Source organism: Scophthalmus maximus, chromosome 3, assembly GCF_022379125.1.
Source record: "Scophthalmus maximus strain ysfricsl-2021 chromosome 3, ASM2237912v1, whole genome shotgun sequence".
NCBI lineage: Eukaryota > Metazoa > Chordata > Actinopteri > Pleuronectiformes > Scophthalmidae > Scophthalmus > Scophthalmus maximus.
In genome coordinates, this window is record NC_061517.1 from 5,304,303 (window position 1) to 5,328,675 (window position 24,373).

Below are 24,373 nucleotides of genomic sequence, written 5' to 3' on the forward strand. Positions count from 1 at the left end.
CTTTGTGGTTCTCATGCTCAATCCTTCAAACTATTTTTCTCTTGTCACATGTTTATTTTGAAGACTTCTTTAGCATATCTTCGTAATGCTTTAAGTTGCAGGCAAATTTCGCAAAAAAACCCTGCTTCATCTTGTTCCACACGCCGTCAGACTGAAAGCGCAGCCTCCGTGCACCAAATAAGTAAACAATTGCATCAATAAACACGGAGACCATTGCCAGACGTAAATCAATCACAGCGTGTGATAAGGGACCGTAATCATTAACTCTGTTTTCCTGAGAATTCATTTTGGCTGCTGGCCCGATCATCTCTGTCAGCAGCTCAGCTCTGAGCACTTTTTATCTCTCTGATTCTCTATAGGTCCTTCAGTCACCAGCCAATCGATCGACATTTGACCTCCACTGCATGAATAACAAGGCACTAAATATTCAGAGATCCAACGGGATCTGTGAAACATCTGAGACTCAAATCTGATCAGAGAAATCCTACTGAATTCTGTAGTTTGTGATTCCTCATCGACCGTGTCATCTTCCTTCTGTTGTGCAGAACCATAACCCTATTATCATTTACAGCACTAACATGGGCGCGTCAAAGATTGTGGAAAAAGTATATAAAAAACCTAACCTCAGTAAAAGAGGCCATATGACAGTGTGAAAAAGAAATCTGCTGCAAGTCAAAGTCATGCACTCAAAGTTTTACAGTAAAATACGCCAAGAACTGAAACTTCTTTATATTTTGTTGCTACGACATTGCGTCAACTTTACGTTGGTTATACTTTGTTTCATTCATCCGAATCTGCAGAGTAACAAATGCAGTGAAGTAAAAAGTAAAAGTAGATAAGTATAGCACAAAATTGAACTACAGGTTTTTCAAACTGTGCTTGAGTTCAGTAATTGAGTAAGTGTACTTCTTACTACTGAACAAATGTCCTACATTGAACTGTTCTTATTGTCAAGTGTTAAAAATGTGAATACTTGTGCAGTAGGATGGCAATGAGCCTATCATATATTTCATTTTGATCATTACCTGTTTATCTAGCTTATTTTATACGCATCATATTTTACAAGGCTCATGGCAGGTTGTGAGTGTGAAATCTGAATGTGGAAAGCAAACCGTTCCTCAAAAATGTACTCCGGTGTGCAGGACGTACTTCGTTACCTTCCAAGGTTTATGAAATCACTGCTCACTACTACCATCGTGTGGACACACACCGCGGCACAAGTCCATAGTGGATTCGCTGTCCAGCTGCCCGGGCTCACACAACACAACAGTCGATGTTTGTCCACAGACGAATGAATCACTGAACTATTCCGTGTCCAAAATCGGTCACCTCATCAAATCCAATACCTCTGATCTGTCGTGATGTCGTTGTCAAACGTGCACAAGTTAATTGTTGATTTCTGCCACTAAATTCGTAATCCTCCTCTCGACGAAGCAGCTGTTTTGCAAACGGCCAACGTTCAGAGCTCTTCAAAGACATTTCTGTCGAAGTGTCCAAGCAGCAGTGAACATCAGAAGCACGTACAGTATCGCTATTGTAATAGCGGCCACACACACACACCAGCCCCGCGTTTGATTTAGCCTCCGGCAGCTTTACTTTCCACCGCTCTGGCGCTCTTAACGGCAGCTTGTTTCTTCCCCCTCTCTGCTCTGGAACAACCCACGTACGCAACGCTTCCTCATTCTCAAAGTCCTGTTCAGTTTTCTTTACCTGCGTTAGTGAAGTGCAGCGTCCCATCTTGACCATACATCCCCGTGAAGGCCGAGCCCTGACAGTGAGCCGGCCAGCCGAGCGACGAAGGCCCATGAGCCTCAGCGGCTCTCTCAGGCCCGGCCAGGCTGAGGCAGGCTGAGGGGAGAGGCAGGGCCTCTGTTACTGGATGGTGCTGTTAGCCGGGGCCACCGGGCCGGCTGCGAGGGCCCACATTACCCAGGGATAATCCCCTAATGCCTGTCACAATGAGATTTGATTGGAGGCCTGAACACTCGGATTAATAGTGTCAAGTGAACCGTGTGTAATACCTATCCTCCCAACAGCCAGGCAGCTAACTGGCCTCTCTGCTCAGCGCCCAGAGAGGCACATTTAGATTGACGGAATATCATATTTTATTCCAGCAGCAGATTCAATTTCACTTCATTAGCTGAGTGGTCCGCTCGCCAGCCACGATACGCTGTGTCTTTCCTCCGACACGGGCTTACTGTCATGCAGCTGCTGTTATTTCAATTCTCGATCTTGCTGCAGTACACGGATTCTTTCAGAGATCAATATCAGGTCTGTTCATCTTTGTTGCTGTCGGATCAGATTATATTGTGGCCCTCTTGGTTGTATTTTTTTTTTTTACAAAATCAAATCAGTATCGGTCTCATAAGTTACGTTCAAATTCGGTGAAGAAAAAGAAACCTCTTACTAAGACATTCACTCAAGTGATACACGCAATGACGTCATCGTCACTATGAATTCAGAAAATGATGTCATATCTTCTAGTAATGCATTAAGTTTTGCAAACAACAACAATAGCAACATGATCAACAGCTTATGTAAATTAACCAATCATTCGTCCTTATATGGTTTTAATGACGTCATGATGACATTAGCGTTGCCTGATTGGCCTAAATGCAGCTCATTGAGTAACCCGATTATATTTTCTTCTACCAATGTGAGTGGGATGGACAAAAAAATAGAGACAGCAGTCCGTATAACGGTGTTACGATTAACCATCGAGTACCTGAAAAGACCTTTGACAAGATTATTGTGTGTTCGTGAGTCGGGCTCAGTCAGTTTTGAACTGTTCACTCTCTGCGTCTGCGTCGTGGAGGAACCAGGCCTCCCTCTCCGCACGCCACCGTCGAGTCATCCAGCTTTTGTAAGCAAACAGAGCTGTGCCGTGGGGCTGTTGAACGGCTGTTGTCGTGTTTACATTCGCCCAGAGGCTCTGCCAGCAGCCGAGGGGAGTTGATCCAGGCGCTGACCGTTGGGCAATTAATCCAATGCGGCTCACACAAAAGTCGTGTGCATTGTGTCGACTATAAGTTGACTTGCTAAGAGGTTGGTTTGTCAGATTCAGTCAGTAGTTTCACTTTACACAGGGATAAAAAAAAAAAAATGGATCTTTTATACTTTGGTAAATCTCAACAGCCAATTCATTTTAAATAATGGATCCAGGTCTTATTAATCGTGACCCTCCAATATACAGTACAAGACATCTTCCCCCTGCCAGTGTACATGACATAGAAAATGTGAGAGTATTAAACTTGCAGCACTTAGCGGAGGTGTTTTGTCAGCAGAACTTTAAGTCCGCACAGTGATTTGCACTTTGTTTGCACAAAGAAACATAGTATAACCCTATATAGGCCAAAAAGAAGCTTAGAGAGGGCCGCTGCCAAAGAATGTATTCATAACACAAAATGTCCTGGTCCTGGAAGATTTGTTACAGCATATACCGTATACAAATCCTTTCAGAAAGTGTTGCTGTATTGTACTCAAACACAGTTCAACTTCATAACTAAAAATGCTGGAGCTGAGACAACTTCCTGGACTCAGGGATGGTTTGTAGATCGCTGATTCATATATTCCAAATATGTGACCATGTGAAAAACATCACTGGTTGTGAAAGTCAGGATTATGATGAACAAGATACCCCAAAAAATTTTTGTCTGGCTACACTGAATATAGTCAAATTAACATAAACAGTCTGGATCTGATCATCTGTGTTACTATCAACAAATCCCACCAAAATACATAAGGCCACCTCTCTTTATTTGATATAATCTGACCCAAACCCATTTGATCCAAAGATGCAAACATGTTTGGCTCAGTAATTTCCTTTCACTCCCGGTCACTGTAGTTTTTGCCGAGTGTTTCTCCACAAAGGCAAACGGTGCATTTGTTGGGGACTACCTTCAGCCATGGATGAATCTATATTTGGTGCCTTGTCAATGCAGATATCATCATGCCCGAGGGCACCGTTCCCTCCATTTGAGGAACCCAGCTGTTGAGGTTCATCCAAATGGTTGTGGTATCATTACTTGTTGCAGAGGTGGCAGGTGTAAGGAGGGCAAAATTAATTTATTCCCATAGAATCATCACATGATGCAGTTGACCTGCATTCAGCTTTTCAACTTTTCGGGAGATTTGCGCCGTTGTCAGTGCTGATCGCTTATTCGCCGCGTGTCCCGTTTGATTCAGCCCATCCTTTGCCATTTGATGAACTCCTCGTCAAAAGAGGAAAATCATTTTCGAAAAGCTGTTAACGGACAGGAGGCGATGATACAAATACAACTTTTGAACTTATTGTCCTCTAAGAGACTCATCTGGCTTCAGCCAGCTAGTCGGTGCGAAAGACCTTATGTCCCATACAAGTCATTTAAAAAGTGGACACCAGGCTCACAACCACGTCTAGGTTCAGGATGTGGCCCACTGCACGTACACATCAGTGTTTCTCCCACCTCACTGTCCAGCATGTTTGACAAATATAACCCATCATGGATGAAGAACGATTCATAACAGAGGGGGTAATAACTGGCTTTTTGTTTTTTTTATAAGGGGGGGTCTGTGGGGGAAATGCGGTTAAGGCCGCAAGGAGATTTATGTTGTTGCAATGCTACGAAATATGCTACGAGATACGTCAAATTTATCAGTTATTTTTACACCTTATGTTGTAGAATACAACGTGTGACAGTCATCGCAGGTACACATCACTGTTACCGCCGCATGATGATGCTTGAATCGACAATAGAATAGCGTGTCAAACTGGCTGAAGGCGAAAACCAAACCGCCTTGCAAATGACACAGTCAGAGGCGGGCAGATGGAATTTGCTGTTCTATTTGGTGGGAATAATTGTGATGAAATGATGCAGTGCGGTGGAAAGCAATGGGGGCAGCAGGTGTAGTTGGGGGGGGGGAGACACTTAATGCTGAGCTCAGTCATTAAACTCATTTAACAGCGCCGATGTTTAGAGCGAGAGTTGGAAGATGTAATGGAGTCCCATCGCTCTCTGGCTCCGACAGGTCAACAAGCATCTTTGCCGCGGCGACTGCTTCGGAGCGCAGCAGCTGTTCAGCCACATTCGGCCCCTTTTTTAATATTTATACTTTTCTCTCATTTGGCCGGAGATTTGTGTTAAAATCGGATTTGCATCTCCACATCCCTTTTATGACGCATGCAAATGATTCAGTGGATGAAGGGTAGAAAACAAAACAAAGAACCAACCCCGAAACCAACCGCTGTTCCTGTGCGAGAGGCGTTACCATGAGGCCTTGGCTTGTGTCGAAGCACACATCGCACAGGGGCCGTCTTCAGCCCGCAGCAGCAAAATTGAAGAGAGGTCGACGCAGATTTCTTGGAGGAATTCAAACCCTCGGTTGTGTTTGTGCGGCACAGACTGCAGCCACGGCAGAAAATACACAGCTTACATCGTAGAATTAGTATTTTCAGGCTCTTCCCAGTTCCCCTCCGTCAGTTAATGAAACTCTTTAGGTCCGGAGTAAAAAATACATCTGACTTCTGTCCAAAGTTCCTGCTTCTATCACCTGCGGCAACTCGAATCGCTCCAGATCCACCTGTGATCTCCTCGCTGCCGCTCTCCAGCTGCCCTGGCATCTCAACGCCGCCATCGCCACCAGGCCCTGCTCCCGCGGCCCTCTTTTTCTTTTTTTTTCGAAAAACAACCCTCGACGTCCCTGACACACCTCCTGGATTACACGCCGTGTGAAAAAGGCCAGACACGAATGGCGGTGACATTTTCCACTGTGAATCAGACGCGATCCAGCAGGAGCGCGGGAGGCAAAGCGGCTGCTGCACAAACAACAGAGAAGGAAAAGACAACGCAGGCAGCTGCCACACTCGACCTTTTTTTTTCTTCCTCTCTTTTTTTTTTCCCCGCCCGTTGAAACCGCCGAGCGAAGTTTGACTAAAAAAAAAACGGGAAAAAGGCTGTACTCACCAAGTGGAAGTTCCATACTTGAACTGACTTGCGCGCTTACGTTGACCATGTCGTCCTCTGCCTCCTCTCGACCATACGTTTTTTAAAATCCTCTTTTTCCCCCCCCTCCCTCACCATCAAGGTGTAAAATGTGGAAGTTTGGGCGCAGGGTGCCGTGGTGTGGGAAGGGTGTTGGTGCAAGGTAAGGCCGGTGTTGCTGCTGTTATCTTATTGATTTTCCTAATCTGGGCAAATGTGGGTGGGGAGGTTAAACAGTAACCAGGCTCGTATGGACACCAATCTATATAGCGGCTGTAACTATGGCAACATGATGATAGAAACTCAAATAGACATAAAATGTCTCATGTGCTTTTCCCTCTTTTCTCATCACCAATAACTGTCGTTTCTCCAGACACGGATTAGTAGCGAATTTATAGAGTTTATACAACAACAACAAAAAAAAAAAAAAAGGAGAGAGAAAAGGCCGAGGGTGGGGAGGGACATAAAAGAGCGAGGAGAATGGAGAATGTACTGAGGGTGGCAGCGGACAAACTGCGTACGATGGGTCGACGTCATCTGTTATGTTTTGACTGAGGAGAAAAAAAGTCATGGGCCAGAAACACACCAAGTGAAAGCTAATTTTTTGAAACGCTCTCCCGACCGAAAAGGAAACGACGCATGTACTCTAATTCAAGGGGACAGTTTTTGAACCATCTGCTTCAGGCTGAAAGACATCGGCTGCAGGCCAACAGGCTTTTAAACACACATGCACACAATTCTCGACTTATTTTCCGAGTCTTTTCAAAGGGAACGATGGTGTAAGAACACGATGCACTGGGGAAATTCAGTCAATGTGTTGAGACGCACACGCAAGTTTGATGACATGTGAAACTACGCGAGTGATTTCATGCAATTCCCACGAAGGAATAATTTGACGTTGGAATAGGAAGAGCAATATTGCTCAATTCTGGCACCACAGCCGCACTTGGGATGCTCTTTCAACGAACATTAAGAGAATAGGTCGAGATTCGGGGACAAGGTTATTCTTAGTCTCCCTGTCTGTTTGTTAGATATGAAGCTACAGAGAGTGGAGACGGGGACAAACAAGCCTTGCCCTGTCCGAAGACAAACATCCACCTAACAGCAGCGCGAAAGTTGACTAACTAAATGTTAGATGATCCTACTTGTTGGTTTAATCTTTAAAAAAAAAAGGCCAAACAGAAAGACTCACATTGGTGATTACGTGCCAGACAATTTCAGGAAATTCAAATGTCGCCGTGACGCCAAAACCTCGGGATGAAGCCACGAGCTGTTGTTGTGGCGAAGTCCGGCTTTGTGGCGACTGGACCAGTTGAGAAATATTGTTTTAATTCGTCAGAGGTGCGAGCAGAAGGATTTCGTTGGTCTAACCTTTTGGACCGTTTACAGCTGCTGCAACTTCAAATTTCAATGTTTCTGGCTGGGAAGATGCAACAACGACGAACCTGCAGCTCTGCACAAAAAGCCGGGGGTGAATAGTTTTGTACAGTGTGACATGTTATGGTATGAATGTCGTTAATTAACGAACACTGTTCACCCGGAAAATTAGACCGAAAGAGCTGTTCAAAATAAATGGGTATGCTATTTACGTTAGCCAAATGCTAACCTGTGAAAATGGTTTCCATATCCCATATTTTACATGTCTGCCGTTAATGGCCATGGTGTGTGTGTGTGTGTGTGTGTGTGTGTGTGTGTCCGTGAATTGGTCCGGAGGCCCCTGATTCCTCATATTTTGGACCATAAAATCACCATTAGTCTTCTGCTTTATGGCAGAGAAAGTCTCTGGCGGGTTAATGGAGAGACGTAATGAGCTGTAATGCAGGACAGAGAATTTCCTGCAGCAGCAGTGAATAAACACGAGCAGCGAACAGCAGATTATTGGTGGGCACATACAGCGCGGCGCCGTCAGTTTGTTAATAACTTAATAAATGTTCGGTCGAGCGAAAAGACAACAATGAATTAATCACATTCTGGTTTACTGCACAAACTACGTAGCTTTTCTTTTCTCTTCTTTTTTTTTACACCGAACACTTTAAAATATTTTACTAATCCGGTTAGAAACAGAATCCATACCATCCAAGGTTACAGTCAGTACAATCTGTACAACAAAAGTGCTAAAGGTTTTGTTCAATGCCTCTCAAAAGTTATCCACACCAACAAATTCATCAAGAGCAGTGCAAAAAACTACATGTCTTCAATACGAGAAAAAGTATTTTTCTTTTACGTGGACGATCAACAGCAGTGAGAACGTTCACATTCATCCATACTGTGGCACTACAGCGACTTTGAACATAGTGGTAACTAGACAGCTGCGGTTAGTTTGACGTCGTGTGGAATGTGACTTCTTCCTTTCTTCCATCAGAGCACTGTGGTGTGTTAATATTTCAACTCGTACGAGCACCCATGTCTCTAATATTTTGAAAGTCTTCTGGTCTCTGCGTTTGGCGAGCACTGATTCCTCCAGCAGGAGCCGCCGTAGCTGGACGGACAATCAGAACACGGCCTCCCGGTCTTATAGGGAGCTTCTCCCAGCCAGTTTCCCCTGAAACACATGTGAGCTCAGTGTCAGCCGCAGGGCCTTGTCATGCATTTGCTGGATCGTATCCGAAACCTATATACAAAGTAATGATATAATTCTCGTCACACTTCCTGATGATGAGATCTCTGAGTTGCACAGTATGTAATGTTCTACCAATGTGTTTTAAGAGTTGTTTTCTCTTCTTAAATTATAGATAAATGTCAAAAAACAACAACGTGTGCAATCCTTTTGTGCTGATGTGATTGTTTCATCTGGTGAACAAACACCAGGCCCTGCGCTGTGATGGTCACAGTTTATGATGGCGTAAGAGTGAGCACAGAAACATTAAGTATTGTCAAAATCTCGTATTGAGTTAGTATTAAAATAACAGTTGCTTATGGGCCCTGTCAACGTGCCTAAATTAATATTATATATTGATGTAAATAGCAATTTAATTCAGCAATCAGTTCAGGTAGAACACATTAAATGTTTTCCATGTTTATGTCATGGGTAGTTCAATTTTTATCACTGGATCATTAGTCATTTTTAATATCAATATATAAGGTTTTTTATGTATTTAAGTATCTAATCTAACTGTGAGTTAAATGTAGTGGAATGAAAAGTACCTAAGACTGTAACTCTGATCATGTATTTAAGTGACTGTAGTCATACTCCAATGAAAAATGTAATCAAAGCATCAAAAATATGTATTTACTATGAGTGTTAATGTTTTATACTGTGTACTATTATTACTTATCATAATTTTGAAGCTGGTTGCGGTGGTGCTTGTTTCGACCATATCTGTAGGAATGTATTGTGTTTTATAAGCTGATATGTTTTGTATGTAAAAGCTAGTTAAAAGATAAAAGAATAATATTTTTACAATGTTGTGGAGTCAAAAATATGAAGTAGAAGAAAATGTAGATGTCCAAGCAAAATAAAATAGTAACTCTAAAAAATAAAAAAGGACAGCACTTACACGACACTGAAGTAAATGCATGTATACAATAAGCATAAGGACCTTTAAAAAAATAACCCACAAACAAAATAACAAATAATAATAATTATAATAATAATAACAATAAAGTCAAAAATAAAAAGCCTCTTCCCATGTGCAGTATAATGATATTTAGGGGATTATTCTGGGAAATAAATTAGGGAAAAAAAGCTGAACTAAAAGTGCAGGTACGTGAGTGTGAGAGAGAACAGAGGACCTTGTATGAGTTGTCGGCACTTCTTACTTTATAGAATAGTTGCAGACCAGCAGCGTTGCCTCCCTCCAGTTGCTCCCGAACACGTGCACGTTGGAACACTTCCTGACTGCACAGCCCACTCTGCTGGTGCTCGCCCACACCATCTGACAGGTGCCACGAAACACATTTGGATGTTAACGCCCACAGAGTGAAACCTGTCCATAGCTGTCCACAATCAAAACAACAACAACAAAAAATGACACACGCACTTTGAAACTTGTCCGGTGTCACACGTGTTCAAGATGCACTAGTTCATCGTGTGTAAAGGGCTGAGTGGAAGTTATATTGGGGCGAGGAGGCGGGATGAATCTTTTATTTTGTGAATAACATGCCTCACCGCTGTGGATCCCTGATATGACTTCAACATCTCAGAATAATATATCTTCAGCAAAAAGAAAAAATGGCAGACACAAGAAATTCTCCCAAGAACTGTCAGCAAGAATAAAAAAAATAAAAAAATATATATATATATATATTAGCCCTCCCCCTCTTATAACTTTAAAACAGTCCCTAAATAAAATTATCACATAATGAGGAGACTTTTTCATTTGGTTCCACTTCATTTACTGATATCTTTCTCTGCCCAGAGAAACTGTATTTCCTCCTCCTCATCATCACACTCTGTGATGCTGTAAAGCAAAAGACAGATTTTTTTTCTCTCTCTCTCTTTGAATGAAACAAAATGAACAAATCAAACCGTACCTGAGTATAGTGAGAGCACACGGATCCACTGCATCTGTTCGGGTAGGAGAACTGGTGCCTCTCATCATACCAGGACCTGACCAGGTCAGTGACGGACTGGTGCCTGCCACAGTCGATCATGAATCAATATTAACGACACGGCGTCTCACAGTCCATCACTTAACTCAGTGCGTGTTGTGTGACGACCTTTCTGCACAGACCAAGATCTGTGGACCGTACCGTGCTGAAGTGATCGCCAGGTTCTGGCCCATGTACTTCATGGCTTGCGTCGGGCCGTGATCCCAAATGCACAGTGAAGCCCAGGAGTCAGCTGACTTAGCCAATCCCTCATCCCAGAGCTGTGGAGATGAGAGGAGGAGAGAGCGGGAGACAGACGATGGGCAGTTAGATCTAAAGCTAGAGATTCTGCTCTTTGCCTAAGAACCAGACTAAGGCCAATGTTTTCATACATCAGCTCCCTGCTGTCTGTAAATGTTTCTGTATCACAGAATAAGCAGAGACATGTTGTTGTGTGTTGTTGTTTTGTGCAGTATCAAGGTAGGTTCATCTGTTTGCACTCGCAGGGTTTCAGTTTTGTTCTCTTTTCACTTCCTCATGGTTTGGGTTCCTATGCACTCAGGTGGGAAAACAATAAAGATTGGAATTGGTCATTTGGAGTTAATAATAATTTTCTTTAAAACCTTCCATTTGCCACAAACTGGGCAGTAATTATCATAAAAGATAATGATTACACCAAATAAGTGTATGTTTTATATATTATACAGGTATGAACCGTGCAATTAGGGCAAATATATATACTCCCTTTGTTTGCCAAAAAGTAAATTACAGACTTAAATGTACAGTTCTTGTCCCACATGGTGACATTATGTTTTGGCTCACAGCAAACAAAAAAAATCACAGATAGATCATATTAAAAAAATCTCAGCATCTCCCCCCAAAAAATTTGAGTCACCATTTGCTGTGGCAGACTTCTGAAATGTGTCATCAGTCAAAAAAACATTTTACAAGCATTTCTCATCAAACTAGGAATAGTCATGAGGTATCAAGGTGTTAACTGGTGCTGGTATGTCTCCACAGACTCTTAGGTCAAGGTCTCTTTCTTGAGATGCCTTTGTGAGAGGTTTTTATCTGACTTTTACAATCTATGAATGTACTATAATGTATATATATATTTTTTGTATTTGAGGATAATAAATGAAAATCCCAAAACCCAAACTTCACTGTGTCCCTGGTCTGATTCCCCGGCCTCTGCCTCCTCACCATGTATTCCATATTAGCCGCAGGGGGGAAGACCTGGGAGCGGACTCGGTTGTGGTAATCCAGCAGGGCGTTCATCTCTCGGGATGAAATGGCTCGCCTGCGCCTGCTGCGGGACACGCCGGCGGCCGCAGTGGGCATCCTGAGGTCAGACCGCGCCCCGGCTCCAGCTCCGGCGGCGTTGAGCAGCTCCGTGGAGCTCGGCAGCTCGGCGGCGGCAGCTCCCGCGTGGGGCATCGTCCACAGGGTGGCAGCCAGCAGGAGCGGGACACAAGCAGCACCCATCTGAGCCCTGTGGACGAGGAGCAGCAGGCAGCGGCGCTGCGTCCCTGCAGGACTCTGAGGGGGAGAGGGGATGATGGTTAAACAGATCACATGCTTTTCATTATACATGAAGAAAGAAAAAAAAAAACGGTTAATCAACTTGATTAATTCAAGAAAGAATTCAAATTAAGTATTAAATTCCACCCGCTGACAATACGACAAGTCAGTCAATTCACACAGGACCAGATGGTACAACTTCCTCAAAATGTGTTTGGCTGAATAGTTTGATGTCATGAAGCATTAAAAAAAGAAAACGTGTTCAACTTATAGGTATATTGGGACATGTCTTTCACTTGTGCACATAACTTTCATTACAAGCAATGTAACGGTTTTACTTTGAACCTTTTCTTCAAAGTAAAATCGAGAATATGACATGTCCACATGCAGTCACAATCTACTAAAAACATTCAACATATGCAGTTGATTCATCGGTAATATCTGTTTCCCTGCAAACCAGCCGCTGCAGTCTTCTTCTGCTATGAAAGAAGGAGAAAAAGCAAGTGGAGCTGAGTCTCGTACCTTCATCGGTGGCTCTTTCCCCAGGTCAGACAGACGAGCAGCAGAGGAGCAGAGGAGACCCCCTCGCTCCAGCACGAGCCTTTTGCAAACAAGCCGGTCTGTCGTGTGCGGCAGGGAGGTTTTTAAACTGTGGGCCAAGAGACTTTGTGACGCACAAGTCCCGCCCTGTGCACTCCTGTCTCCCTCCATCCGAAACGCAGTCTGTCTGTCTGTCTCCGTCGTTCTTTCCCCTTTCACTGCAGAGCAAATCGCAAAAACACAGGAAATTGCCTTTCATAACAGACGTCGCAATCATGAAATATTTGACCGGCCACCTTCTTTGTTCCGTAGGTTCAACGTTGAACATGATTTGTTTTAGTGGAGGAATTTGACTAATGCTTTGCTTAAAACAGCTGAAAAGTTATTTTGTAGCACAGTGTGGTTGACCACAGATAAGCTATTTAAGTGGCTGTTAATGTGCAGCATTTTTTAAACAATTACAACTTCTCCTATGGAGAGATATTGTATATATTTACAACTGTGTTATGATCATAATCTGTCTTTATACCAGTATCCAGGAATGGGTGTTGCACAGGTAAAGGTTGTTGACAACTACATCAACAAACACTTTAAAAGACCTGATTACAACTACATTGTAGTGAGTTCATATACTGCTTATGAATACTAAAAAGAGGAATTAGAACAAACAGTTGTTCCTTTTCTTAAATACAATTCAGCACGCACCAACATTTGAACTATTTGCCTTGCAAGAGACCGCGACAGTGGTAACAGAGCGCATGTTTTGGGCTGCCTCCAGATCTCCCCGAGTTGTTCCAATAAAACACGATGAGATGTTTTAAATGAGCACGCCTTGGGGAAGGACTGAGCGATGTGGCGAGGAATACATATCAAACAGAGAGTGGCTGCGAAAGAGTCGGTGTGCATCCCCAGCTGCTGTTGGTTTCAGGAAGGGCCCCCGGACCCTCCTCAGTGCGCAATGTACCACGAGAGGAGACGGAGGACACTGCCAAGATACACTGCGCCACCTGGCACTGCGGCTACCGGGGGGCCAAGGAGATTTTTCCGAGAACAGCACTCAAACGCGGTGGAACGAGCGGTACACGAAGTTAAAGCTATGGGATACAACAGCAAATGAAAGGCCATGCCATTATGAAATCCTTTTCTAGTTTCCATAATGCGATTGGCACCTTTTGGAAAGCCACTGTAATCATTTAGTCATGACACCGCTCCTAAAATTATAGGTTCGAATGCCGAACCCGAACTTCCCAAACGTCTGCTGTGTAGGATGATTGGAAATGTCGTGCGCTGTGAGAAAATCTCGATTTATGAAGGGCTCTGTGTGCACAGAATGAAATGAACTCTTTAACTTTGGCACTCGCGGCGAGCCCCCGTTCACGGTTGAGGGCTGAGGAACCCGGTTCCTTGTTTGTTTAGCCCCGAGTCGACCTCCGGGAGTTCCACTTGAACCGTCAAAAAATTCTCAACATGCAACTTGGAAATTTTAATTTTTATATTACTGTACGATTAAAATGCATACATGAACATGAATGTATCAGGGGGCAGCAGTAAAATGGAAATGAATCATATCATTCTTCTGTCATCTTGTAACAGTGCTGTTTAGTTAGCCAGACCAGACATGAAGCTGGTCCAGGAAGGAAGGACAAATGAATGAATTGAATGGAGAGAAATTATGTCGGTAAAAACGGTCTGGATTGTGAATAAAAGCATTGTGAGAATAGTAGAAAAGTAACGTTTGAGGAATTTGTTACTATGTGAATTTTTTTTTCTTCCTGAAATCGGTTTTGAAAAGGGAACTCAACTCGAACTTATTATAGTCAGTTACTATGGTTACATTATTCTGCTGAGGCTGATGGGAATGTCATCATTTTTACAGATATTTGGGCAAAAATCTAAGCTGCAGGGATTAAAATTCGACAAAACGACAAAAAAACTTCATGACAAGTTCAGGAATAACCAAAGTTAGGAAAATTTATTCTGAGGTAACCTTCGATTAACTCTCTGAGACGGAACCTGTCGTATGCGACAAAAAATGCGTCATGTTATAAAAGTCCTCATAACATTTGATCAGCAACTCGCAGTTTGTTTTGACGAGATGCTAACACTTGTGCCGCCTTATCGTTTTTAGAGACGTAAAGGCCTTATTTGTTGCAAGTGGACTTCTAGCCCAACATTTTAGATTCCACTTGACCAATCAGAGGCTTTGTTACAGATTTTTACCAATCAGACACTGTGTTGTCGACTGGTCGACAAAAACAAAGATTTTGACAGAAAACAGGACCTCTCACTCCTCCCGTTTACTCCTACTACTACCACTGACACTCCTCTGTGTCACTGCAGGCAGGAACTGCTTTGCAGGATGGAACAATTGAATTTTTTCAGTTGAAAAACATAAAAGGACTTATTTGTAGGAAAATGTACATAACTGAATTGTTTTCCCTTATAGCCAAGGCTTCAAATAACCGCTTTCAGTAGGGAAAAATCTTCATCATTGTTGTTTGGTGTGTCATTATAATGTATGTTTGTGAGATTCAATTTCCGTTTAGTTTTTACTTTTGTCTTTATGATCATATAACTATTTATACATTTTCTGCTAGCCTCGGTTGTCCCGAAAAAAAAAAGATGTATATTACTTTACATTACAGGGTTGAGGTTTGACAAGCATTATTACCAAAAGTAGGAAAATGATTCATTATATAAACCGGTGCTTTTCATACTGTGACATGTCAAAAGGCCTGTGAAAGACGAATAAGGCTAAAATGTCACCACGGTCACAGCTGAGGGACTGACATAGCAACAATCAATAAATAGTAAATAGGCTACAGTTGGAGGAGAATTGATAATGCCACAGCATTACACTTAGTGGTTAACCTCCATATAAGTAGGTTAAATATTTTTTTAAACATGAACAAAATGTAAGTAACATCACTTAAAATATCAGCTTGTCTGGACTAAATCATCCAGCATGTAACTGCTCTTCTTCAATGGAGGGGGAAAATGCAGAACCAGTATTTGTGAGTCACCTGGTTGCTCAGGTAAGCCCTCTGAAGTGAAGCCTTCAAAGGTTCGCAGCATACTTCCACACAGGCTCGGCAGAGCGCTGTCAGACTTTGCGACTTTGTGCGTAAAATGCACAGAAGGATCCGTCAAAGCGGCTGCTGCGGCCTTTGGCACACGGAAAGGTCAACAACACCCGAGGTTCAGTTGAAACCCAACCAGGGTCGCGTCTTGTCGATGATCTCTAAGCCGGACCTGTTTGCTTTTCCACTCGCCTCAAGGATCACCTCACTGCGGCCGACCGCAAAAAATTCTGGATCTTGTCTGCGTTTTTACCAATTTTTATCATCTAGTGTTGCGTGTCTTCATTCATCGGTTTGACATTGTCAAGCTGTTATCTTCAGAGTTATATCTGCACTGCAGCGCTCACTGGAAGATATAAGTCTGAGCATCACTTGCCGTGCTGAAAGCGAAGACTTAATTGTGCATGCAGCATCCGACGTTTAAATTTAGCATTGTCCGCATGCGTGTCAGTTCTGCCACATCGTTAATATTTCTATCGTTGCACATCTAAATGTTGAGCAGCAATATAAAACACATCCCTCAAACCGGCGACGGTGTGCACACACACTGACAGGAAGTGGAGCGAGTGCAGTATGTTTGACTGAGGACTGCTGTTTTGGGAGGATTAAACATTGTGGAGACTTTCTGCTGGAGGATGTAGAATTTTTGAAGAAGAGCAACAGGTCCAGCGGTGCAGCCCGAGAGTAAATGTATTGATTTAGTCATTTAGCTGCTTCCAGCCCACATGAAGAGAAAGTGGAAATGTGACTGTTGCATACAGAATTTACTGAGTTAAACAAAGAGAGAAGAAAAGAAAAAAACCTTAAACTAAGACCTCATCCACAAATGGAGTCTCAGAGGTTGGAGCATTTGAAAGCCATCATAAGGTGAGTTATACGCAATGATATGATATTGCTAAGACTGTAATTGTGTTTATGCTATTGTCAGTGAAGAGTCTGTAACTCACGGTTTTAGCTTCTTTCCTTTTTTACATGCAGTCAGAAGAATTTCTATAATTTATTGTAGTATCCCATGTGCAGTCTTCAGGTGGCACTGGTGGATTTTTTTTTTTTTTTTTGCAGGACTCTGCCTTAAGCTTTCGGGGAAATCTCAGCAGACAGAAACGTTGTGCAGGACAGTCTGAAAAGGGTCAAACCTCACCTGGGAGAGGACGAGAGTCTGGCCAGACGGTTTTCCCAGAGACCCTCCCTCACCCCCTGCAGTATGACATCATCTGTCTGGTCCGAGGCGCCGCAGGGCGCTTGCACACAAAACGCTCACTGTGACCTTGTGGTGTCTGAAAGGTGAGGAGGAGAACTCAGTGGCCTCCTGTGTTCACCCGAGCGGGAACATAAAAAGAACCTCGAAACCAGCGGTATCTGAGGTGCCTGAGCATTTCAGGTGTCAGACTGAGTAACAGCTCAGCAGCTGGTGCCCTCTCACGGGGAAGGACACTTTAATATGCTCTAAGACCGTGGCAGTTTCACAGCAGCACTTACACTTTCATTTACAACCCCTAGACCAATAGCCCGCGATTTGAAATAATCTATAAATATCTGTGTTCCTTTCTCAAGAACATTTATCCCTGAAAAACGAATGCAGGTACAATCAATCAATGTCTTTAAATCCAAAAAGGGATTGATGACTACGTTTAAAAGGGGTAACCTCACCTGCATAACTTACTGTATTTGTATTTATGTATATTTTTAATTTTCGGTGTTGTGTACTACTCAATGCCACCATGCAAGACACTATATATATTGGACTCAAATTCTTCAGGTGGACACAAGCATTACTCCGAGTGAATAACTGTGAAATATGTATGTACACGACTTCACCATAGCAACTTTATACGGCGTCAGTGTTGTGTTTAATGGTTGAGCCCCCAAGTGACCATATGAAAACAATAATTAACAAATGTATAATGCGGATTGTAATGTGTATCTGTCAAAATTTGGTTGTGTTTACTTGTGATTTCCAGGAGAAGAGAAAATTACTTTTTTAACAGAATACATCAGATGTACTGACCAGTCAGTCTTTGAAAGAAAACAGAAAAAACCACATGGGACTCAGCGTTCAGACGGACACGAAAACAGCACAGTCATCGAGCAGCTTTCAAAGCTAAGCCCGAGAAGCGTTTGTTTTAATAATTCACGGTGACATTTTCCATCCTGCACAGGAAGGCCTCAGCCGTTTTGTGAGGCAGCCAACATGTCTGCATTTCTTTCTTTTTTTGAAATGTCTCATCCTCTTTCTCATGTTTGCTTGAGATTCTCATTCTGAAAGAGGTTCCTCTCAGTGTTTGCACTCAGCATGTTCACATGGAGAAATCTGGAGTATGACAGCGATAGAGGCAAACTGTAAGTCATTTTCAATATTTCAGGCCGCATCAAATATTTTGTCTTGCGTTTGTTTAAAATGAACTCTATTGATTACACGTCTAAACTGTAATTTAAATTTAGATGTATTTTTCTTGAAGAACAATCAGCCAAACACCAGGCATGCCTGGAAAAATCACTTTTTTTTATAGGAGAGGCTTGTTTGCCAAGTCAGAGTGCATCAAGGACAAACTATGTCCTTTTATTCAGCGGAGATTCATAATCGTCTAGTAAAATTTTTATGACTCAGCAAGAGCTGGGCTCAACTTTACTCTTGATAGTACAAGCATTGACAAACACGCATGGACAACTTTACAAACTAAAGAGACGTGCATTCCTCATTTAAGAAGTTTTCCAGGCTCAGTTTTGTACATAAAATGAATTGAGTTTGGCACTGTACTGATATTCCATGAGTTATAAATAGTTGTGTATTGATTTATTACACACTGTCATTTTGCACATGTTTTTTCTGGTTATAACTGTTTCTGATGTGTTTATATTACATTTTCATTTAATGCTGTTTGTATTTATCATTTTTGAAAACTTTAATTCAATATCTACTTCGAGTAAAATTTCCCAATGGTAGTACAACACTGTGTACAGCAGGGGGCGGTCGAGAGGCCTCGTTGGGCGAGCTGCTGTGACGTCAGAGCCACTTCCGCCCTCAGCCTTTTCTTTCTTTCTTTCTTTCTTTCTTTCCTTTTTTTATTAATTAAGTCCTGCCACAGATGTGGGACTCTATCTTTAGTCTGTCCTTTCAGAAAATCAGATACTCAAATCGAACTCAAATTTTTAAAATACATTTTGGATTCTTTTGTGGTTTTTTAAAATTTCTTTATCCTAATTCTTTATTTGAAAAAATAAAACATACGCACACACCAGCAAGTGTAGCGAAACAGAAACCTAATAGTCTCCATGTCCATCGCTTAGTATAAAGATGGCTCGCACACATCGCCTAGTTACCGTTGTTGTGATGTTCCGTCGCATTGTGTCAATAAAGTTTTTTTCCGAACGCGGCGCTCTCAGGCGGAGTCAACATGGCGGCGGTGGATGTCATTGTGGACAACCTGGTGACGCTGTGGCGGATACCGGCCGCTCGACACTACTTTCCCTGGATCTTCGTGCTGATTTCGGTCGTGGGCTCGGTCGTGAAGGAGCTGGAGCTCGTCCCGCCGACTTACTTCAGCAGCAGCAGGAATGTCCTGAATATGTGAGTAGTGCCGCGGTGTGTGTGTGTGTGTGTGTGTTGTTACCTTCCGCACCGTGATCTTTGCCCACGAGCTCACCTGGGGCTCTGAGTGACAGGTGAGCTGCTGACTGACAGGTGAGCTGTTGACTGACAGGTGAGAGCGCGTCGTCGGTGTCTGCTCCCGAGTTAAGGTCGCTGAAGGGATGTAGGTCAAAGGTGAACTGTGGCTGTCAGATGTCAGTTCAAAACAAAAACACACCAAAAGAAACATCAACTGGTCGTTTGTGAAAGAAAAGCTCTGAAACGTCGACTCGAGTAATCGATCAGAGGCAGCAATCATCTGCTATTTGATTTGATTTGATATTAAAACCCAGAAATAATCAGAAGAAAAAAAAAACAGACAAACCAAGGCAAGAGATTTGAAATATAGATTATACAGAAAACAAACAATTAAAAGAAAATAATTTGCAGCTAAATTGATGAATTCAAAAAAATTCAATTGTTGTTAGTTGTGTTTGTATCCAGGGCCGCAACTCACGATTATTTTCATAATCGATTTAATCCGTCGATCATTTTCTCGATATTAATAATCGATCAGTTGTTTTGGCCCATGAAATGTCATAAAACGGTGAAAAAGTTTTGGCCCATAAAATGTCATAAAATGGTGAAAAATGTTGATCGTGTTTCCTCAAACCTCAAGATGAAGTTTTGTCTTGTCCACACACCAAAGATGTTCAGTTTACTGTCATAGAGGAGTGAAGAAACCAGAAAAATATTATAATATTAATATTAATATTAATTATATATAATTTTTTCCATAAAAACTACTTGAACCGATTAATCGAATATCAAAATAGTCGGCGATTCACTTAGTAGTCAATTACTAATCGATCAACTATTGCAGCTCTATTTGTATCCTTATTGACCACTAGATTTTATTAGATATTATTTACAGATGATGTAATCAGTGAACTGTTTGCTGACTTGGTCAATACCTCTAATACATACTGTACATTATAAGATTTGATTTAACATTTGAGAGCGGATTGAGTGACTGTCCTGTTCCTGCCGCAGGTACTTTGTCAAAGTGTCCTGGGGGTGGACGCTGCTGCTGCTGACGCCCTTCCTCCTCCTCTCCAACTCCTCCTTCAGCAGGAGCGCGTCGTTCCTCGGCCGGCGGCTGCTCTCCCTGGCGGTGGCGACAGCCGTCTGGTACGTCTGCACGGAGACGTTCTTCTACATCGAGGACTTGACCGGCTCCTGTTTCGAAACTGGCACCGTGGACGTTCTACGCGAGCAGTTCACGTCAAAGTCCGCCTGCAGGCACGCCGGCTTGCGCTGGCAGGGCTATGACATCTCGGGACACTCCTTCATCCTGTCCTACTCGGCCCTGTTCATCGTAGAGGAAACGGCCCCCATGTCGTCCATGAAGACAGCCGGCCTGTCTGCGCTGCCCAGAACGGTCCTCAACCTACTGTACGTCGCCTTGAACCTTATCGTGATCTTATGGGTGTGGATGTTCGCCTGCACCTCTGTCTACTTCCATGACCTGGTTCAAAAGTGGCTGGGGACCACGTGCGGCCTGTTGGGGTGGTACCTCACGTATCGGGTTTGGTATCTAATGCCTCTGTCTCCAGGACTCCCCCCTCAGCGTCACCTAAAAGAAAAGAAACAGCACGCCTAAGACGCCGTCATACTTGACCCGCACGAGATTTGTTACTAAAAAAATCTTAACCGTCCCCAAAACAACACACTACAGCCGATGTCATCTGTCTCCAGGTCCGAGCTCGTCACTCCATATCTAGTTGTTCCCTCCGCGCAGAGAGGTCGTCGTGCACATGAGGACCGGCTCACGGCTGCTGTTCCCAAAATGACTCTTGCTAATCTGAGATAAAAAAGCAAGACGCTGCTCTCTTGTCCGGCTTCAGCCTCTCACCTTCAGCGGCTCGCGTGCTCGACAAGTGTATCTGCCAGTTTGTTGCCTTAAAATGTTTGGGTTTTTTTCTCCCTCATGGATGAATAATCACATTTTTTACACATGTGGGAGTGCGAACAGTAGAGAATGATTACAGCAGCTGAAGCTCTGACGTCGTGTATTTTTGCAGACCAATGTACAGTAGATGTTCATTGTTTTTATAGGAAATGACCTTCACAACAAAGTGAGATCAGAAACTGTAATTTCAGTCCAACTACATTAAATCCTACAGGTGGGATTTTATTGAGCTGTCTGTTTTTTTTGAATCACATATGGTTTGATTATTGCTGCGACTGTTAGCAATATATGTAAATCTTTGCTCTGACGATGTAGAACTTAATAACTTAAATATCAGATATTGAGATTATTTTAACTGTAGCTATAGGCCAACCCCCCAAAGGGTAAAATATAATTTAAAATACTCCTCATTTTACTTCGCGCTGCATCTAACCTTTTTTTTTCTGGATTAATCATATGAAAAATAGAGTGTGAGAGAGAGAGGAAGAAAATCCTCCAATATTTGACTTTTGTCCTTTTCAAAATAAAAACTTCAATGAATTGTTAAAACATTTGCAATGCTTTGTCAAGTGAAAACCTTTTTCAGCTCTTAATTTTTTCTCAACCTCAAAATTCAACATGAAAAAAACAAAAACTGAATTTATCCTGTTCACTTATTTAATTAAGTATTGCCAAGTCATTTCCTCTGTGCCACAGACCTCCATTGTTTTCTAAAATCTAATAAAAACACATAACTGATGATCAGGGCCACAGTTGTTTGTTTGCAATCTAACTTACTTCTACCTGCCATAAGTAGGGATGCACCGTTACCACTTTTTTTCCAGACAGAGTACAAGTAATTACATTTAGCTACTTGTTGATATCGATATGAGTACAGCTTGTGCTGGTAGCATGACATATTATGATCATCAGTGCCAGCTCCTCCTCCGCTCAATGCTGCCGACCTGCTCAACTGTCTAGAGGACGCCATGTTGCCGTCGTGGTATCGGCGTTGTTTTATGAGTACAAGTACGAGTACATGAGCACAGTATTGGACCCGATACTGGTATCGGGTATCCGTCCATCCGCTGGTTATCAAGCCATGTCTCTTTGAGTAATAGTTGCTTAACTATACTTTGTTTTAGGAGATTTGTTTATAATTTTTTTAAGTTCTGTTCAAGACATGAGTAGGAACCAATGAGCTTCAGGTTGAGAGCTACAGACAGGAAGCAGTTAAGTATTGAGAGATGGACTAACACATTTGTTGTTGACTGTGAGGATCAGGTAGAGAAATGCCAGCCGACTTCTGTAATTCTGGTTACGTTATGTATGAGTAAATTATAGGAGTAATTTAAAGGACGTTATTAACAATGTCACAAGCAAATGAGTGTGTTGAAGCGATGATGATGACGACGATGATGATGATGGTGCATTTCCATGAGGGTAAAAACCAGATTCTGCATATTCCAATTTTTTTCATTATTTATTTGTCATTGATGGCAACTGAATAAATTAAGGCGTATGAACAAACATCATAAAAAGCACCATAAATAAATGCATATATTTATATATATATAAAAAAATAAAAAGTTAAAAAATAAAAAAATACTATTGTGAAACATAATGGCCACAGATCACAAGGAGGGACTCTCGACTTGAAACTCTTTGTGTGCGTGCGATCCGAGAATCGGACCCGACCCCTCGGGCAGCGGGAATTCAGTCAGGAGAAGCAGTGGAGCCATGAACAAAGTGTAATGAGCAAATGAGCGGCTGGTTATGACGTGTACTCCCCTCAGTGTCATCAGGTAACAGAATCAGTGAGTGTTTTAGCGTCAAAAAGTCAAAAATAATTAATTCTTTAATGAAATGACATCAGCCAATGATACTTTACGACCAGAATGTCCTTCTCATTTACTTCAAATCTAATATCTCCTCTTTTGTGCCATTTACATGCGAGAACAGTTTGAAGCCAAATAACATCCCTGTTTCCTTTTACATGTATCTCCGGGAATACGGGATCATGAAACCACAGCCTTTACTCTTCTGGAGGAGTTCTCCTTATGAAAAATCCGATTGAACTATCATGATGTATAACACAGCAATGGCGACGCGGCCATCGAAGGAGAAACTGACCGTCGTCGTCTTTGGTTCAACATTGTCTTCCGCAGCCGCAGCTAATCGCCACCTGCCGACACCAGTCCTTGAAGCAGGAGGGGGAGAGGGAAAAAAAAAACGCCTGGGAAAGACTCACATCATTCACGTTCATTATCCAAGACTTGAGCTGTGCAGCTACCTCTCTTAACCTGACGGAAAGAAACGCTGTGCTGTGCAGGAATGTCTGTGTAGCCAGCCATACAAGCACAAAAGCAGGGGACGGCTCCAGCCACGCTGCCTCACGTAACGAGTTGAACCTAAAGAAGGAGTGCGTGGGGTTCAGGAGCAGATCGTGTAGCATGTTAAACCCTAAGATGTCTGACTAAGTAAAGAGCAGAGAGGCTCCCGTCAAGGGTGAACGGGCTGTGGAGAGTAGCAAGCAAACCCGCATCGACAAACGATGAGACAGCTGGCCAGGCTTCCCCATCATCCCACTCCTGCAGCCTTCAGATGAGTCAGCTTTTTACGGCTCGGTCAAACAAACGAGACAATGTTATGATTTGAAAAATATCTATCTGTAAAAACAATCTTGCATCTGTCCGGGGGGGAGGAGGAGTTGGCGGCAAACAAGAAACTCGCAGTGGAATATTGCTGAGGTGAACCCGGTCGAGCTCCGACACACGGTACAGTGCGGGTGGCTCGAACGGTTTCGTCAGGCTGCATAACATTTAGACATCTGTGGCGTTTGGTAGTGATTGTAAATTCTGCCCCCTGGGCGAAACACGAATTCCTCAGTGTCCACCCGCCTCGACACGCTTACACAATAAGAAAGTACCCATGCAATGAACTATACATCCTAAACCTAATGCACACACGCACACACTATCGTGCCAGTGGTGCAGAACTTACAATCTTACTACCAGTTTGTCCCGAGTGAAACTTTTTCAAACACCCGAGAATTGTATCGCATCTGAACTCCTGCTCGGCGACAAAGAGTGTGACCGTGGACCACTGTGTGTGTGTGTGTGACCTGTGGTGCCCTAAATAAACTGACTCTGAGTGCACGTGTGTCTTTGTGTGTGTGTTATTGTGTGCAGGGTGTACAGTTATTTAAAGGGATAGTTTGACA

The 24,373-nt window shown here is 42.8% G+C and overlaps 3 protein-coding genes across 5 annotated transcripts in view; 1 reads left to right on the plus strand and 2 right to left on the minus strand.

Moving 5' to 3' along the window:
- Positions 1-6,083, minus strand: part of hnf4a (hepatocyte nuclear factor 4, alpha) — an 18,879-nt gene extending 12,796 nt beyond the window's left edge. Inside the window, exon 1 of the mRNA XM_035646018.2 lies at positions 5,943-6,083. Coding sequence (XP_035501911.1) covers positions 5,943-5,991 — 49 coding nt within the window. The 5' untranslated portion in view covers positions 5,992-6,083. The remainder of the gene's footprint in view (positions 1-5,942) is intronic.
- fitm2 (fat storage inducing transmembrane protein 2) overlaps positions 1-21,910 on the plus strand; it is a 23,171-nt gene extending 1,261 nt beyond the window's left edge. The window contains exons 1-4 of one of the 2 annotated variants that reach the window (XM_035646035.2): positions 15,833-16,498; positions 16,694-17,971; positions 19,016-19,199; positions 20,253-21,910. In XM_035646035.2, coding sequence (XP_035501928.2) covers positions 17,950-17,971; positions 19,016-19,199; positions 20,253-20,862 — 816 coding nt within the window. In that variant the 5' untranslated portion in view covers positions 15,833-16,498; positions 16,694-17,949 and the 3' untranslated portion in view covers positions 20,863-21,910. Of the gene's footprint in view, positions 1-15,832; positions 16,499-16,693; positions 17,972-19,015; positions 19,200-20,252 lie in introns of those variants that run through there. The other variant, XM_035646036.2, reaches the window with a different exon arrangement.
- On the minus strand, positions 7,735-19,368 carry r3hdml (R3H domain containing-like). Of its 2 annotated transcripts, none has more exons than XM_035646032.2 (7): positions 19,243-19,368; positions 12,534-12,769; positions 11,694-12,029; positions 10,653-10,771; positions 10,434-10,536; positions 9,720-9,835; positions 7,735-8,502 (listed from the first exon to the last, which is right to left on the minus strand). In XM_035646032.2, exons 2-7 carry the CDS (start codon positions 12,720-12,722, stop codon positions 8,370-8,372), a joined length of 996 nt encoding a protein of 331 aa, XP_035501925.1. In that variant the 5' UTR covers positions 12,723-12,769; positions 19,243-19,368; the 3' UTR covers positions 7,735-8,369. The 2 variants fall into 2 exon arrangements, with proteins under 2 accessions (XP_035501925.1, XP_035501924.1); XM_035646031.2 differs by lacking the exon at positions 19,243-19,368 and adding an exon at positions 18,953-19,124.
- Positions 21,911-24,373: the final 2,463 nt, after the last annotated feature.